Genomic DNA, 16,763 nt, shown 5'->3' on the forward strand with positions numbered 1-16,763 from the left:
ATATATAAATAAATCAAATTAATGATAGCCTCTGCTCTTTTTCTTTTTTTTTTTTAATCCCAATTCCCAAAAATAGCAAATATGCCTGGCCGGATGGTGGCTGTGACCGGCGTACCTATTGATGATAAAATGTTTTTTTTAAAAAAAAGTTTTCAGATCCCTTAGCAAGAAGCCAAGAACAGAACTTTTGCTTACGCATAAAACCTTGCAGGATCTTTGTTGTTGTTTCTACACAATGGAGATACATACGATGTGTATTCCCTCTTCTCCAGGAAATTCTCATCATTTTCCTTTTCCTCCTAATCAAAAATCAAAACTCGTTTTTCCCATGCTTTTGTACAGACGAGATTTCACTGCGGGGCCGCATTTATCTATTCAACAACTGAGTTGAATGTGTCACGTTTGGCCATGCCAGGCCAGCTCAGGGCCTGCAAACTTTACAAACTAACACTCACTGTGAAGGTTGAAATATAATAGCATCAGCACGCATAATTAGTTTACCTTCTTTTCTTGCTTCCTTCCACATTACTTCTGCATCCTGAAATCAACACAAGGTTTGGGCTTTTCTTGGCATGCTCCCTCAGAATTCCTGCCACATCACCAACCAATTTTCTTGGCTCATCCCTGCCCCACCATCATCTTCACCATCTCAGCTTGGCTTGTATTCATTATTCCTTAACCCCACCCAATACTCCGAGCTTGTCACAGAGAGAATCAATCAATCAATCGATTTCACCTTCATTGGTTTTCTTTGAGCTTTCTATGCTGATATCCGAATTCAAACTTGGCATTCCTTTTTTAGATCCTCCAGTATTGGGAATAGAATCTGTTCTACGTGCACGTTTTCTTGGTTTCCTGAGTGAGGAAGCCAAAGAACCCAAATTCAACTCTTCTAGAATAATGTTTGCAGCAGGCTTCTCCATTTTCGCACTATTCTCATCAAGAATAACATTCACTCCAGGCCTTTTAGAACCAGCAGGCTTTTGCATTTTGCCAACAGAACCACTAGTAGTATCCTTGAGCTTTGATGGAGGTGAGGCAGGTGGAAATGAATTCAAATTCAAGCACAAGGAATTGGGCTGGCTATATCTCTCTCTATCTCTCAATACCAACCGTGTCATATTGCCTTGGGAGGGGTTACAAGAATTCTCTTTTGAAATTCTACGCCTAACTGGTACATGATCGTCAGAGTCTTCATCACTAGCAACTCTGTCCGCCTCCTGATAAAATTTGGACCATTAAACCAAAACAAAAAACCATCAAGGAAATAACTATTACTGCAATAGGCTGCCATATATATTGCCGCAAGATAATATACTTGAAGGTATTTCTAAACAATATTAGAGAAATAAAAAAAATAAAAAAGGTATTTTTTCCAATATTGAGCTGTTCAAAATGCTGAAGAAATAATGAAAAGGTACCTCAATTCGTCCACCAGTGATCTGCTCAGAATGAGATATCTCTCCCTCTGAATCTGCCATCTCCTCGCATTCAAACTCCACATTTTCTTCTTCTTCTTCTTCTTCTTCCTCAGAGTCACTCAACTCTTCTTGCTCCATCACAATTTCTGGAAGAGACTGGCCTGATATGTCATCAACGTTGTTTACAATATCCTTTTCGTTGGATATGGCCAATGCTTGAGCACTTGAACCAAGATTACTGCTCATTCTGTTTAAAGTACTTGTATTTGGAGACCTCACTTCAGTATCCGAAATACTTCTCGATGATCTTCCAACATCATGATCAGTCACACATCTTTCTAGAGCTTTCTGCTTTCTGGATGTAAGACTCAAGTGCATTTCAAGATCGGGTTCACTATAATTTCCAATAGGACTAGTGGGTTTAAGATGTGCAGCAACTAAACTATTATTCATACATGACTCAGTTCGAGAGGCACCTAATGAGCTTGGAGGTTGGGCAAGTCTTTCCCTTGGTAGTTCTGAATAAGTAGAGGGTTGGGCAACAGAATTTGCAGTTTCTGAGACACAATTTGCATCAGCAGCTCTTTGTAGAAGTGGATGAAAGCCAAGACCACATGATGTAGAAGCTTTTCCCTTAGGTTTCAAAGCCTTGTTAAAGAAGTTAAAACCACGGTTTGTTTGGCGATAGAGACTCAGATTTAGCTGGGGTGGACTGCCTGGAAAAAAGTTGAATGAACTATAAGCATTAGGACCAGAATTCAATGGATAATATAGCAATTGACCATCTTCTGGAGCCCGAAAAAGTAGTGGATGCATATGAAGATCTGGGCCATCTTTTTCTTCCACCACTTGTCTATCCCTGAGGACTTCAGACTCATCATCATGATGCCGTGTGCTAGTATTGCTTTCAGCAGTGATACTCCCGACTTCCACATCTCTTCTTGAACAATTGAGTCCTGTCTTTGCAGCACTTGCAACTTGCAGATCATTATCTGTTGTGGCATTTACATCCTGGCAAGCTTTAGCACCAGAAACCTTTGTACAGACTACACCTTGGTAGCTTTTAAATGCTGACTGTGACATCACACGAGCAGTTGGTGGAAGATTAACAGGAGGCAGCTGTGGGGCTAATTTCACTACGCGTGCAGTGCTACTTTTTCTGGCTCGATATGGCCGCATAAACACCTCAGTATTGGATGACCTGAAATCAGATATGAAACATGGTTCAATGGAGAATGTAAAATGTAAAATGAGCAGCCTCATAAGAGAGGGATTATACAAGTAACAGCAGTACTTTAAAGAAATAGGAAACTGGTTGATTTGGGGTAGAGGGTCTCTACAGCCAATTTCATTTATTCTCTCTCCAACTTGAGAACCACCCATTTCTGGTGGATAAGGAAGACTTTCATCTGCTAGATTTGGAATAGGATTTGTTGCCGAGATGACTGAGACACCAGCCCTTGAATCTGCCAAAAATGCCTCATGAACATAAGCTTCATCATCTTTATCCGTACAATCGTCCGCACTATTCTTGTCTTCAACATTTTTACCAACACCATTATCCTACAAAATAAAGTCCAACTCACTTTAAGATAAGATAGTACCATGAGTCCATTACTCATGAAAGGAATCCCTCTTCTCCCACCAAAAATAGGCATACACACAATACTATATTTGTTTAGCGGACATGGTACTTTGTTATACATTTACACTGTATTAAATTCAAAATATGAGATTGAGACTTTATAAGTATTTTGAAAGAATCAGAAACAATTATTGAATACATAAAAGCTAAAGACCATTAAAATATATATATATATTTCTGAGGACTATATGACTTCATATCTGATTTTACTAATTTTAATAATATAAAGCAGCCAATCAGGTGGGAAATGTTAGTTCAGCAATGCGAACTAGTATAGAAGAAAAACTGTACCATTTTTTCTGATGAAGAGTGCAAACTTGCCAAAGCTGCAGCCTTGGACTTTCTTCTTTGTGATTCATATAAGCGCCGCCTTTCCTTTTTATTTGCATCTGATCTGTATGACTTCTGAGTTCCAATAGCAATACGCCATTGCCGAGGTAACAGAGAAGGATCTCTATATGGAACAATAAACTTCCACACTGACATCCAGTCAAGCTTAAACACTCTCAAACCCTGAATGATTTAGGCAATTAAGATTAGACAGCTTGGGAAAAATAGTGGAATTATGGATTTAAGTTACTTTACAAGCATACTTCCTCAATACGTGCAATCTCTTCTGCGGTCAACGAGGAGTTCTTCATCCTTCGAACAGCCTACATAATCAAGGAGTAACTTCTGCAGGTAAGATTACTATGCATGATAACATTAAAAACATATTTCGATAAAAGAAAAATAAAATCAGGCCAATGCATGAAAATGGTCAGCTGCTGATGTTCAAGACAACTTTCACGCCATATACTGAAATTGCAGTTAATTACCTTTATTGGATTCTCAGGTGCTTTAGCTGATGAGCGATTCTTCTGCCTGACAAAAATCTGCATAAAATATAGTACAGGAACTGCTTTTAGTGAAAGTGGTTCATAAGACACAGAATCATTAAAAAAAAAAAAAAAAAAAAAAAAAAAAAAAAAAGAAGAGAGAAACAGGCAACAAAAAGGCAATACCGGGTCAATATGAAAATCACCTGATGCTTAGATTTGCAAGGAAGAAACCGCTGTTGAATAGCTTTCCAGTCCGTATTGTATTCCATGAGTCCCAAAGCCAATAATCTACAAGACAGCAAGGTTGAACAAAATAAGATTTCAAGATTTCCATCATAATAAGTAAAAGCAGCACAGCATTATATGAGACTATATGAAAATGAAGACCATTATTTTATTTTTTTAAATGGTGAAAAAATAAAAATGAAGACCATTAAATAAACATACAAATATGCTGAACAACTTTCTTATGTACCCAAAAGTAGATTGAACAAGTTTCATAGCTTCAAAAGTTATGAACCTAATGATGCTACTTTTGTGAAGAACTGATCCCATGCTGTGTTTGGAATTGATATCAATTAGATGAAGAGTTTTTAATTAACTTCCATTTCCAACATCTTGCAAGCAGAAGTTGGGCAACCTTTGTTTGGAATTGATATCAATGTTTTTCATAAATAAGAAGAAGCAAGTAGCCAAGTAACCTTCTCTTTTTAAAGTGGACACAACAGAACTGATATTATTACTGTATAAGTAGAAATGCAAATAACATGAAAATCGAGTAAAATATTCCTTCAGTGATATTATATTGTATCTACTGTTGGGAATCATTTACATTGTAGTTTAGTAATGGGTCTACTTAGCCTGCATTAATCACCTTATGTTTTTATTTTACTATTAATTCTCCTAATCACAGAAGAGCAGTGACTAGTATAAGAGTAAAGGTATAATGTTATGTGCTCCCGTCATGGACAAGAAAACATAGGGAAAAAGGAAGAAGGAATAATAGTTGGAAAAGGAAAAGAAGAGAAGAAGACACTGGGTTTGCTTGAGACCCAAAACTCCCTTAGACCCTTTTTGGGATTAATTTTCTGCTTCTTATTATTCTGAATAATACTCCCTTTTTATAGGGTAAAATACAACTCATAGAATGACTAAATAAGCTAAGTAATCTGTTGAAATCTTCTAAATAATTAAACTACCTAAATTAATTCGAAGACTAAGAATAATAAGGTAAATAACTATTTAGTAATTTCTAAATAACTATTTAGTAATTTATTAATATCTCAAATAAGACTTCCTCAAAGCATGTATCATATAAGCATTGCTAAAAGTCAATATCATTTACAGTACTAATCAATATATGTATGTACATACACACACAGAGCATCAACTTACTTATCCTCTGCATCAGTGAAGAGCACCCGGTTCACCACAGCTGCTGGAGGTGCCTTATGAGGATACAGGGCCGGATTAAATAACGGATAGAACTGCTGAGCCAGTTTAGCAATCTCCTTTGGAACAAGTGCAATTGATTCTTTTTTGGCCCTTTCAACTAGTGAAGCAGCCAATGTCTTTTTCACTATTTGAACATTAGATGAGGAAGTAAGGTCCACAGATGAAGACGATGAAGCATGACAGTCTGTTTCAGCAGATAGCTGAATGTTACAAGCAGGAAAAAGGGGAACTTTTTCAGCGCGAACATCATTGGTAGCTCCTAGTGGCTGCCTTTGGTATTCTTGTGCAACTGTTAGCAATTGTCAATACATAGTGTAAAATAAGGATCAGGACCTAATTTGAGTTAATAAACAAAATGAAATTCATTTTTCCCACATGACATACCTGATAAAACATCATCCATGAATTTTCTAACCAATTTGAGTGGAGCCACATCAAGAACAGAAAGTGTTGGATTGCCTATGCAAGGCATCCAGGAGGAGCCTTCAGGAGTTCGCAAGCATCCCTCCTGCTCATTTGAGGCATATCCTACCTGTCCTGTTGAAGGAGAAGTTCGATTAGAAGGCTGCACAGAAGAGCAGTCTTTCTGCATATCAGAGGCAGAAGAAAATCCATGGGTACTTTGTCCCGGCAAAACATCTGGAGCTTCACCAGTCACTGATGGATGAATATGTTGAGGGAAGAAGCAAAATTGGGGGTATGGTACCCTTCCCTGTGCTAATACTTCGTCACGCTTGCACAGCATTTCGGAGATCAATTTCTGAATGTCAGAAGCAATGTCTCGTCTGACAGGTTCAAGAACACAAATAGAAAATATCTGAATAAGAAGTTGAACATGCTCATGTATCAGGCAGTGCAGTTGTCCTATCTGATATGGAGTAAATCCATTTATAAATCCATCATTGACAGGACGCAGACAAAGTGTTGCAGGCCTAGGAACCAAGCCTTTCCCTGCAAGTGCAGAGTATGAAGCAACTGGTGAATATGGCAACAGAGGGCGTAATGGCCTACTTGATTCTCCTGAAACCTTTTTCTTATGTTCAACAGATGTCTTTTGGCGCCTACTTAGCCTAGTCTTAGGTCGTTGATCAACAGCCTCATACTCCTCTACAATATCATCCTTCATGTTTTCATCAAGGTCACTCTCTAATGCCTCTTCAATTTCAAGCTCAAAATCAGCATCATTATCCTCATCTTCATCATCAATGTTTTCATTCTCTTGTGCATTTGTTGAGCTTCCATCTACACCCTGTAACACAGCTGCTAGAAATTTTCTGTATTCTTCTTCATCATCAGCATTCTGAATATCATCCTCATCATCTGTTTCCTGAAGGAAAGTCTCCAGTTCATCAAGTGTAAAGCCAGCAAGTGAATACCGTGCTCTGGTTCGCCTGCATATAGCATCCTCATCATCCTTATCCATAATAGCCATCTTTGAATTTGCACCAGTGGTAGACTCTTTGGGTGCAAGCTCCTGAATACAATCTGTCCCTCTGTTTGATACATTCTTCTTAATGTTTACTGTTTCATCTTCAGTTTGAGTTACTGAAACAGTTTCTTTTTCCATAAGCTTTCCAGAAGAGGCTTCAGTTTGCATCACAATCTCTTCACCATGTTCAGTATCACCAGCCAGGCAGTCCTGTGGTAGACCTAGTGAATTCACTCCATCATAACCTTTCAAAACTTCAGAAACATTGTCACCACTGTCAGCAACATCAGCATCCAAACCTTCAACTTCCGAGCTCAGGCTAGAAGAAGCTTCTGGACAAATAACTTCTCTTTGAAAGGGATTAAAATCTACATCCTCTTCTTCATCATCCTCCTCGTACTCAGTCCCATTATAATTTGCATTTTGAACATCATCCTTGTGCTCATTTTCTCCTTCGTCCTCATTTTCTTCAGTGCCCTTGCCATTGTTGGAAGAGTTTCCAACAGCATGGTTAAGATTTTGTTGGTTGGAATCCTTAAATTCAATAGATGGCACAGCTGAACATGATGACATCTTGAGAACAAAATATAAGAAAATGCTTATGCAAATGAATCCCGACAAGCATTTAAACTGGCCAGAACTAGACCATCCCTTCAAAGATAAGCAGAACCTTGGGCTTCTTCTTTCATGGGCTAGAAAGGTGCTCTATTAGCTTGCCAGAAAACGGTGATATGTTAGAACTGGTGCTTATGAAGGGGTTTCCAGATCACATGATTACAGTATAGTTAGGTATGCATTTATAAAATTTGAGTGTCGATCAATATGTTCAGTAATTTGCCCTTCTTTACACTAATGATATGCTCATATGCTCCACAATTTACTCCTACAATCCAGTTTCTTCAGAACATCCCCTCAATTCAGTCCAAAATTTAGTTTTTTCAATGCAGATCGTCAGAATAGATAAAAAGGAAGCAAAACAGTAAACCATTCAATTACCCAAACAAGAGAAGCAAGATGTACTGGACGCCAGCAGAAACGCAGAAGCCCCCAAGCTTTCCCCCGCCTTCTCCTAAAGGTTCGTTCAATGAGAGCTTAAGTGCATATGAATTCTTCGCCGGAAGATTGATTGATCGCGGGAGAAATTAGGGATTAGGAGAAGAAGCCTGATTATTCCCGGGTCCGAATAGCGAGAAGGATATTTATATTATTAAGAAACGCCGTCGTTTCAAATGTTTTTCTTTTCCTTTCAAAATTCTAACAATTCGAACGACGCCGTTTCATGACCATTCAAATTTCTGCAAAGTATCAAATTGGGAGTATGTAGTAATGTTTTTTTTTGAAAGTGGGAGTATGTAGTAATGTAGTATGAAACGAATAAACCAATTTGAAACACTACCACAGCTATGAGCCTAAGCCAATTAATTAAAATAATAAAAAAAAATTACAACCATCATATCTAACAAAAGCAACAATCACAATTAGACGACACATTTACACCTAAAATTTAGTTCTCATATGAAATATATATATATATATATATATATATATATATATATATATATATATATATATAGGATCGCACTCCTGTGCGAATAGGTGCTCAGGAGAGAAATGTGAATGGTATTCATCTGTCCACGTGTTCAAATTTAATGAATGAGAAACACGGATTTTTTTAAAAAAATGTGGTGGCATTTTCATAAATAATTGAACATCGGAGTACAAGTAAAATATATTACAAGTGCAAGTAGCAGTTTCATATAATGCACATAAGTGCAAGTAAAATGTATTACAAGTGCATGTAAAATGTATTATAGGTGCAAGTAAAATTTACACTGAGCCTCAATACAAGTGCACCTAACGTTATAACTAGGTGCATCTATAGTTATAAGTAGTTACGCTTAGGTGTACGAATGTTAACAGGGTAAAATTACTTGCACTTTTTACTTACAAAGATGCACCAGCTACTTGCATTTATAACACATTTACTTGCATCAAAATTCGAATTATTTATAAAAATGCCACCGCATCGTTTTTTAAAAATAATATCTGATTTGTTGATCTGGACACATGGACGGATGATATTCATTCACATTTCTCTCCTGAGTAACCCATTCGCACCTAAACGTTCTCATATATATATATATATATATATATATATATATATATATATATATATATATAAACATGACATGCCTTATACATATAGGCCTGACCTTTTTAGTTATAGAGTTCTACTACATGTACTCCCTAATTCTACTCTCTTACTTGTACTTCCAAATTCTACTCCTTTACTTGTACTCTATGACATGACAAACAAAGATTGGCTATTTTCACTATGTGGGTCACAGAGAATGTATCTACATTAAAAATTTGTGAGAAGGAGTACAAGTTGAGAGTAAGAAATAAGAATGCATGTTGTATATTCCTTAGTTATAGGCCAAGCAGGGTTAGGGCCATCATTGAAATGGAAAGTTTTGGAAACAAGTAAGACATAAATGGATGATTTTAAAGCATGACAAACTTTATTAGGACTTGCGTGTTTGTCAATATAATGAATTTTTTCCTAAAATTATGTTTTAAAATCATCACATTTCTATATATTTGTTTCAATAATCAATAAAAAATAAAAATGTTTCCTTTTTAATTTTTATTTTTTAAAATAATTATGTGTCGCATAATAAGTATTATGCGTGCTGTAATTCTAGTATGAAAAATGGTACTATTATAAACAATATTAAATAGCATTTTAAAACATTGTGTTAATTATTTTTTGTTTTAAAAGCAAAAAGACGTATAAATGATTAACTTAAGTCAAGATCCATAACATGAACTAAAGAAGGAAAAGGGATTAAGAAATAGTCGATACAGCTAGACTTTGACAAGGCTTTCCGAATTAACAAATGACTGACCATGTTAGAGCAACTCCAACTCAATTCACAAAATTTCTCCACCAAATATCACATCAGAATGAATATTCTCACACTAAATTTTATTCATCTCCAACTCAATTACACCAAAACATCAAAACACCAAATTTCTACACTAAACTAATTTGATTTCTCAATTATTAGTTCAAATTTAATTAGTTTAATATAATTTAGTTTGAATTTAATTAGTTTAATATAAAATATAACAAGTGATGTAAATAATAATTTTTATTAACATTAATTTTTTTTGCATAACATTAATTATTTTAAAAATCAAATTTAACAATATTTTTTAAAATTTAGTTTATTCCACAATAATAGTATAGCATAAAACATTAGTACATTTAATTATCAGAATTATTATATCGTTTCACAAATACGTTGCTTTTTTTTCGTAACATTAATTATTTAAAAAATTGAATTTAACAATATTTTTCAAAATTGTGTTGTATTTTCTAATATCAATATTATGTCATATGCATTTTAATTTTTATTATGTTCTAGTTATGTTTAATGTATTTGAAATTTTAATTAATATATATTCAATATTAATCTTGTTTCGATCGTCTCAATGAGATCTTTAAAATGGTATAATTTATATTTAATAATACAAACTTTAAATATACGTATTTAACAAAATAAAAAATTACATATAAAACAAATAAATGATACATTTGAAATTATAAAAAGAAGTAAGGGCAAAATGGTAGTTTTCGTATATGGCGCAGCACGTACTGGTCATCAACGCCAAAATATTTGGCGATTTGGTGTTTTGCTGCTGCACGTTGGAGACCAAAAAATTAAGGAAATGGTGAGATGGAGCTGATTTTTTCCGATATGTAACCTCCCTTGGAGATGCTCTTAACAGACTGTTTAACAAACAAAAAAGTCAAGATTGGAAAAAATTCTAGCTACTTCTTTAATATCATTAGTGATGAGATCGAAAGACAATATCAATGACTGATTTTTTGGATACCGTTCACCATTAAATTTCAAACATTAATATGTGCATGTACTATTTTGACATATATGTGTTTTAGCCGTGATGGAGTGATGTGTGTTAGGGTATCCTCACATGGGATATCATTTCAAGGAGTGGATCAGAAGGGAATTGAATAGGGGGGATTAAGCACAAAAGTGTATTATTATGTTTGGACGAAGCTAGTTCGAATGAAGAGATGAGAATTATGTGAAAATAGAAAACACAATTAAAGAAATGAACAATCGAACAAACAAACAATTATGTCTATGTTTGGTAAATGGTTGTTAGCTGTTAGTTGATTGTGTTAATTATAGGGTATAACTACACTGCTGGAATTCTGCATTTTTCCGACCACCGAAAAGTGGTCGGAAAAGGGAGATTTCCGGTCGGAAATGCAGTTTCCGACCAACTTACCGACCATTTTATGGATTCGGAAAAAAAGCCCACGCTATTACCGACAACTAGTCATGGTGGTCGGAAATACCGGCTTCTTTTTTAGGAGGTCGGAACTATTAGTTGTTGGATAAAGAGAGCATATTTCCTACCACTGGTGGTCGGTAATTGGTCGGAATTATCATCCACCAGTGGTCGGTAAAATTTACAAAGAAAAAATTAAAAAATTTGAATTACCGACCACCTAGTGGTCGGTAAGATTTACTAATAAAAAAAATAAAATTTAAAATTCTACAAATACCCATTCTCAATTAAAATTTGATTACATGATCGATTAAAATACTAATCTCTTTGAGCTCAATTGGGTAATAAGGATAGATAACCTTATCGTCAAAATGTATGTTCAACATTTGCAATCTCTGCAAGGAGCCAAGCTTCATCAATGAAAGGCAATTTGGCAATGCCCTTGACATCAAGAAATATTTTAATTTAGTTGCATGATAAACATCACAGAAGATATCCTTTCTCAGAAAGCAAAATTATAAATGTTTTAATCAATACCTGCCAAGAAAACCTCTTGCCATTCATGTCCACTCCAAAATCTACAAGCATAACAACCATATAAACACAATTCCATTACGTTTAAAAAAAAATGAATACATTAAGCAATAAAAAATACTAGTGGGATAAAAATCAATAGTAGGCGAGTTTGGGTCTGTCATCAATCTCCTATAATGCTCGGGAAGCGCATGTAAACTCAGTTCGAACCCCAAAAAACACCATAGCGTGAAAAGAAATAAAGAAGAAAGATACTGGTACAAACCTTGCTGCAGGGAACACACCAAAAAAAACAGAATATGAGATGAAAAACAATTAATAAGATAAAATCTCTAAATTAGTAGACCTTCTTTAATACAAATTGAATACCTTGCTGCCATCCGTCAAATACCCTCCCATCAACCTAAACTCCTTGTAAACAGCCATGAGCAAGTTAAAAAAATTCATATATCCTGAAACATAAAAACCTCTACAACAAAGTGCAAGTGAATAAGTACATTAAGATGGTAGAAATATTAGTTTCAAGTGCCAACATCTGAAACTCATTGAACTATGTGCTACTTATGAGAAGCATATGAATATATATAGTGCCAAAAAAGTTGGTCTGAGCAACACATCAACTTAAGCTCCATTTGGGAGAGCAATGCGATTCAGATAAATGCCAATTCAGATAAACCAAGCTAAAATAAAGACTGACCTGCTCGCCGCCGTTGGCTTGAAAGTCCTCGCCGCTGCTGCCTCTTCAGCTAACACTTCATTATTCTTAATAGCAGTAAGCCAGAAATGTAGAACTCCTTTCTTTACGGTTTTGTCATTGATCTTCTTCACTTCATTATTCTTAATAGCAATAAGCCAGAAATGTAGAACTCCTTTCTTTACGGTTTTGTCATTGATCTTCTTGGTCCATAGACACTGCTTCAGCTTTCTCACCTTCAACTTCAACTATACCATTCACTATTCCATATCTCTGCACGTTTTATTTTTTCACTTCATTATGAATTTGAGACACAGAATTACAAGCCAATGGAACAGCATATGTATAACAATAATATGTAAAAGAGCCTTACAAACCTTTGTATATAGTGCTAATTACTGACTTGAGAATGAAGTACATAAGTGAGTTCCATCTCCCATCTTCTCCTTCTGCCACTGCAGCTTCTTCTGCATAACAGAATGGTGCAGCTTAACAAGACCATCCCATGCATATATTGAGTTGTTCTGCAAAAGCCAAAGTTTCATCAGAAACTATCAAGAAAATCTTCTGAAGCAACAGAATTGAATGAAAGATTTAGACAACATATATAAATAAGACATGAAGTTAGAATAAAGGAAAACTTCTACATTCGAAATGCAAATAGATATTCCAAAAGAGCATATAGATTATTCGACATAACAAATAAAAAAAATGACATACTTTGCTATTCAGACATGGAAATGACATACTTCAGTTCAGACCTTGATCCCATAGTTCAATTTAACAATGGTAGTGTATGCATTTCAACTACTATGAAGGGACTAAATTATGGTTACCAAAGATAAACTGACAAAAAATGTAAGATAAAATAGATAGAAGTAAAGCAATAGTAGCAAACACCAAAGAGAGAGCCTTCATATGCTAATGAAATAAGACCCAAAATTTAAATTTAAAAAAAAAAATCATTTATCCTTCAATCACTAAGTTCCCTTGATGACATTAAAATCACAGGATAACTCCTACTTAAAATAATACAAATAAATAAATAAATAGATGTCAAAATATATGCAAATAAGTTGAATAAAGAGGAACCATAATTGGAAAAGATCTTATAGTCTAGTGTTTAAATGCTTTAATGTTCCTTTTTGAGCCTGTAAAGGTTTCAGAGATTATAAACTAACTCCCTCAATTCTTCATCATTTGGTAATTGTGAACTTCTCAGAACTGATGCTCTCATATCAAATGCATGATGGAACAATTATATTCCCACATGTCCCAATGAAAACCCAATTTCTCTCAGTTTTATGCTAGTTTCTCAATGAATCCTATAACCAGTTTGGAACTCAAGTTGAGGAGGTTTTTGCAGTGGCTAAAGCAAGTTCAGTCAGTTCATTAGAACTCATTGAATACCTAAAACTTGTGTCCACAATATATTAAATTTAATCCTAAAATTTGAAAATAAAAAGTTGATTGAGCTTGCTATTACTATCATATTATAATTATAATATCAAATATACCTTTTCCATGCCTAAAGATGCGAGTGATGTGGTTTTTAGTATCCCAGACTCGAATCGTTCCATCCTCTGATCTAGACACCAACAGAGATCCATCCATACTGAAAGCTAAGCATGTAATGCATGTTTCTGTTTCAAGGACAAAGTCAAATCATTTAAAGTAAAATCACGAAAAGACAGCATAGGTAAGTCAAGTATCCATTCAGATAAGACTTCCCAAGAATTTAATGAAGAAAACGAAATACAGAGTTTACCATTCATAAATTTATAGAAACCAAACGCGTGGATGTTTGAATACCTATGTTCAGTCAAAGAACCATTGACATACTTCAGTTTCAGACCTTGATCCATAGTTCAATTTAACAATGGTAGTGTATGACATAGTAGTGAGTAAAACCAGAATCCTGTGTAATTGTATATGATCTAGAAAAGTAGTGAGTTTGGAATCATCACCTTCAGGACAATACCGCCACTTGAAGCCCCAAATGCCATGTGCCCTTCTGAGTTGACACAAATAACTCCGATAGTGTCACTAATGCAGTTCTAATCTAGGGCATTTTGCGAGGAAGACTGGTCACCATCTCTGCTTCCATTTGATTTGTCACACAATTGAGCTTCTATTTATAGAGCAAAACATTCAAACTCATTTGTTAGACAGCAAATTTATTTATAAAATTGGAATTATAATATAGCATTATACGCTTATAGCCTTATACAGAACAAGTTTCCACAGTATTATATTCCACTTAAGTCAAAACAACCTCAAAAATAAATGGCAGCTTTATACCTGATACTGCACACGTTTTCACAGAATTGGCTGTTGTGGAAGAAACATCATTAACCGCTTTGGCTCCATCAAGCATTCCTTTATATTTTTTCCAGAGGTTTCTGGTCTTCTCTGTCAAAATTCAGTCTCAACAACATAAGGAATATGATTTTAACTTATTGATAAACTTGATGTATGGAGAAGTAATAACCAAGTTAGCATGTATGGAGAAAAACTTGACACTGTTCATATAGACATTACTGGAAAGGGGAATAATACCACATCAACTTCTGCTATTGTTTTTGGTAAAACAACACCTTTGGAGTTTGCCCATGCTCGAGCCGCTTCACCAAACAAAAACCTACAAAGGTAAGGAAGCTCCTTCAGAACACATTTAGACAACAAATGAGAACTAGATTTATTTTATGAAATGCAACAAGAGTTCTTCATGGTTTAGAAAGAGTAGTGATACATGGGGAGTATACGTCCTAGCAGTGTTGAACTACATATCTACTCCTTAGCTAATAATGGAGCAATTTGGATGGCATTTCTAACACCTGATAATAATAACTTCACAAAAGATATATAGTGATTACAAGTGAAAGCAAATCACACAATTCTAAGCATTCCTTTCAAATTACACTTAACAAGTTCTCAAATTCATTACTGATAAACTTCAAGAATGTTCAACAATATGACAGTAAATTCACATATATTCCTTAATCATAAATCCATAAAATTCAAGATTTAAGAACAGTATATCATAAATAACTAAAATAGTAATAAAGTACCTGTTATATTTTCATGGCCAGAGACGGTAACCGGAAAATTTTAGAAATTCGAAGCCTCGCAGGTAGATCTAGGGTTTCCTATGTATAGAGCCAGAGAGGTTAAAGAATGAATGCTTGAGCTTGAGACTATGAGTATGAGTAGATGAGGTTAGAGGGACTTACCGGAGAAGCAGAGGGACGGAGAAGGTCAGAGGGCGAGAAGAAGAGAGATAGAGACGAGGCAGTGAGCGGCGGAGAGACGGGGACAAGGATGTGAGCGGTAGAGAGACGGAGACAAGGCTGTGAGCGGTGGAGAGCCGGAGACCGAGAGATTGTCGCATGTCTGTGAGCGGCAGTCTCCGGAGATGATGGCTTGGTGAAGTCATTGAGGAGTGAGAGAGATAGGCTGCGCAGATGATGAGATGAGGCTGAATCGCTAACATAAAGCCTTTTGTTTTTTTGAGTATACATAAAGCCTTTTGTTGATTTATATATTTATATATAAACATTAAAAAAACTAATTTCAATAACTTTAGATGGCCGAAAACTTTTTCCGACCACCAAGTATGAAGTGGTCGGAAATTCCGATCACTTTCCGTCCAGTCCAACTCCTTGACGGAAAAATAAAAAAATGTCACTTGTTCCGACCATTTTTGTGGTTGGTCGGAAAAGTCATCAGAAAATTGAATATTTCCAGCAGTGCTAGTTGATAATATTAGTTGTGGTAGAAAAGTGTTTGGTAAATTAGTTGTTAGCTGATAGCTATTTGGTATAATTTCTTTTCTGAAAAAGCTAATTGAAAAAGTTGCTTGGAGTAGCTTTTTAAATTTTAGCATTTTGGAGTTGCAAAAAGCTAATTAACCAAACACTTATATTGATATTTTAATTAAATCAAACAAAGTAATAATGGTTAAATAAGTCAAAATTGGCCTATAGGCCAATATTTTACCAAACAGGGCCTAAATATCAAACAATTATTGGAAATGGAGGGACTTGGATTTAACCACTTTTGTATAGATGTTATAATGTTTCCTATGATAAAGACCGTGTAATGCCTTAACAAGGGACTAGAGAGACGATACTAAATACCAACACCAATCTTCTTTACCTACAATAAAAAGCACTTCAATTAGGAGTAATTTTCATCTCAACCACCTTAAGATTGTCCATGCAAATTGAGATTAAATTAGGTGCACCACTGAGCCAAATTATGGCTTATCATATGTAAAAATACGTTTAGTTGATTTCATTATTTTTAAATCTTGCAAAACATACCGAGAAAATATGAGAAATAACGACAAAGATAAAATGGAGGATGAGATGGATTTCTATATATCCATCTACACATTTAGATCAAACTACCCCGACCTAATCATATTATAGTTATT

The 16,763-nt window shown here is 35.1% G+C and overlaps 1 protein-coding gene and 2 long non-coding RNA genes across 5 annotated transcripts; all 3 read right to left on the reverse strand.

Moving 5' to 3' along the window:
- Positions 1 to 55: 55 nt before the first annotated feature.
- On the reverse strand, positions 56 to 8,011 carry LOC109170769. 3 transcript variants are annotated; one of them, XM_019319924.1, is made up of 10 exons: positions 7,768 to 8,011; positions 5,727 to 7,476; positions 5,283 to 5,631; positions 4,091 to 4,175; positions 3,885 to 3,941; positions 3,660 to 3,719; positions 3,358 to 3,579; positions 2,716 to 2,984; positions 1,422 to 2,622; positions 56 to 1,220 (listed from the first exon to the last, which is right to left on the reverse strand). In XM_019319924.1, exons 2-10 carry the CDS (start codon positions 7,342 to 7,344, stop codon positions 723 to 725), a joined length of 4,359 nt encoding a protein of 1,452 aa, XP_019175469.1. In that variant the 5' UTR covers positions 7,345 to 7,476; positions 7,768 to 8,011; the 3' UTR covers positions 56 to 722. The 3 variants fall into 3 exon arrangements, with proteins under 3 accessions (XP_019175469.1, XP_019175468.1, XP_019175467.1); XM_019319923.1 differs by having other exon boundaries at positions 5,727 to 7,483; XM_019319922.1 differs by having other exon boundaries at positions 5,727 to 8,011.
- Positions 8,012 to 11,493: 3,482 nt separating this feature from the next.
- Positions 11,494 to 11,825, reverse strand: LOC109170768. Its single transcript, XR_002052488.1, has 3 exons — positions 11,753 to 11,825; positions 11,635 to 11,675; positions 11,494 to 11,538 (listed from the first exon to the last, which is right to left on the reverse strand). It is a non-coding gene; the product is annotated as an uncharacterized LOC109170768 (long non-coding RNA).
- A 689-nt stretch (positions 11,826 to 12,514) lies between these two features.
- Positions 12,515 to 13,945, reverse strand: LOC109170767. Its single transcript, XR_002052487.1, has 3 exons — positions 13,843 to 13,945; positions 12,703 to 12,849; positions 12,515 to 12,598 (listed from the first exon to the last, which is right to left on the reverse strand). It is a non-coding gene; the product is annotated as an uncharacterized LOC109170767 (long non-coding RNA).
- Positions 13,946 to 16,763: the final 2,818 nt, after the last annotated feature.

The sequence above is a fragment of the Ipomoea nil genome, unplaced genomic scaffold, assembly GCF_001879475.1.
Source record: "Ipomoea nil cultivar Tokyo-kokei standard unplaced genomic scaffold, Asagao_1.1 scaffold3340, whole genome shotgun sequence".
NCBI lineage: Eukaryota > Viridiplantae > Streptophyta > Magnoliopsida > Solanales > Convolvulaceae > Ipomoea > Ipomoea nil.

Bases quoted from the DNA above. Each gene is read 5' to 3' on its own strand.
- LOC109170769 (XM_019319924.1), bottom strand. From the start codon at position 7,344: ATGTCATCATGTTCAGCTGTGCCATCTATTGAATTTAAGGATTCCAAC. The intron at 3,580-3,659 runs GTATGCTTGTAA...TAAATCATTCAG, and splicing joins AGATTGCACGTATTGAGGAA to GGTTTGAGAGTGTTTAAGCT. The intron at 2,985-3,357 runs GTACAGTTTTTC...TTTATTTTGTAG, and splicing joins ACTCTTCATCAGAAAAAATG to GATAATGGTGTTGGTAAAAA.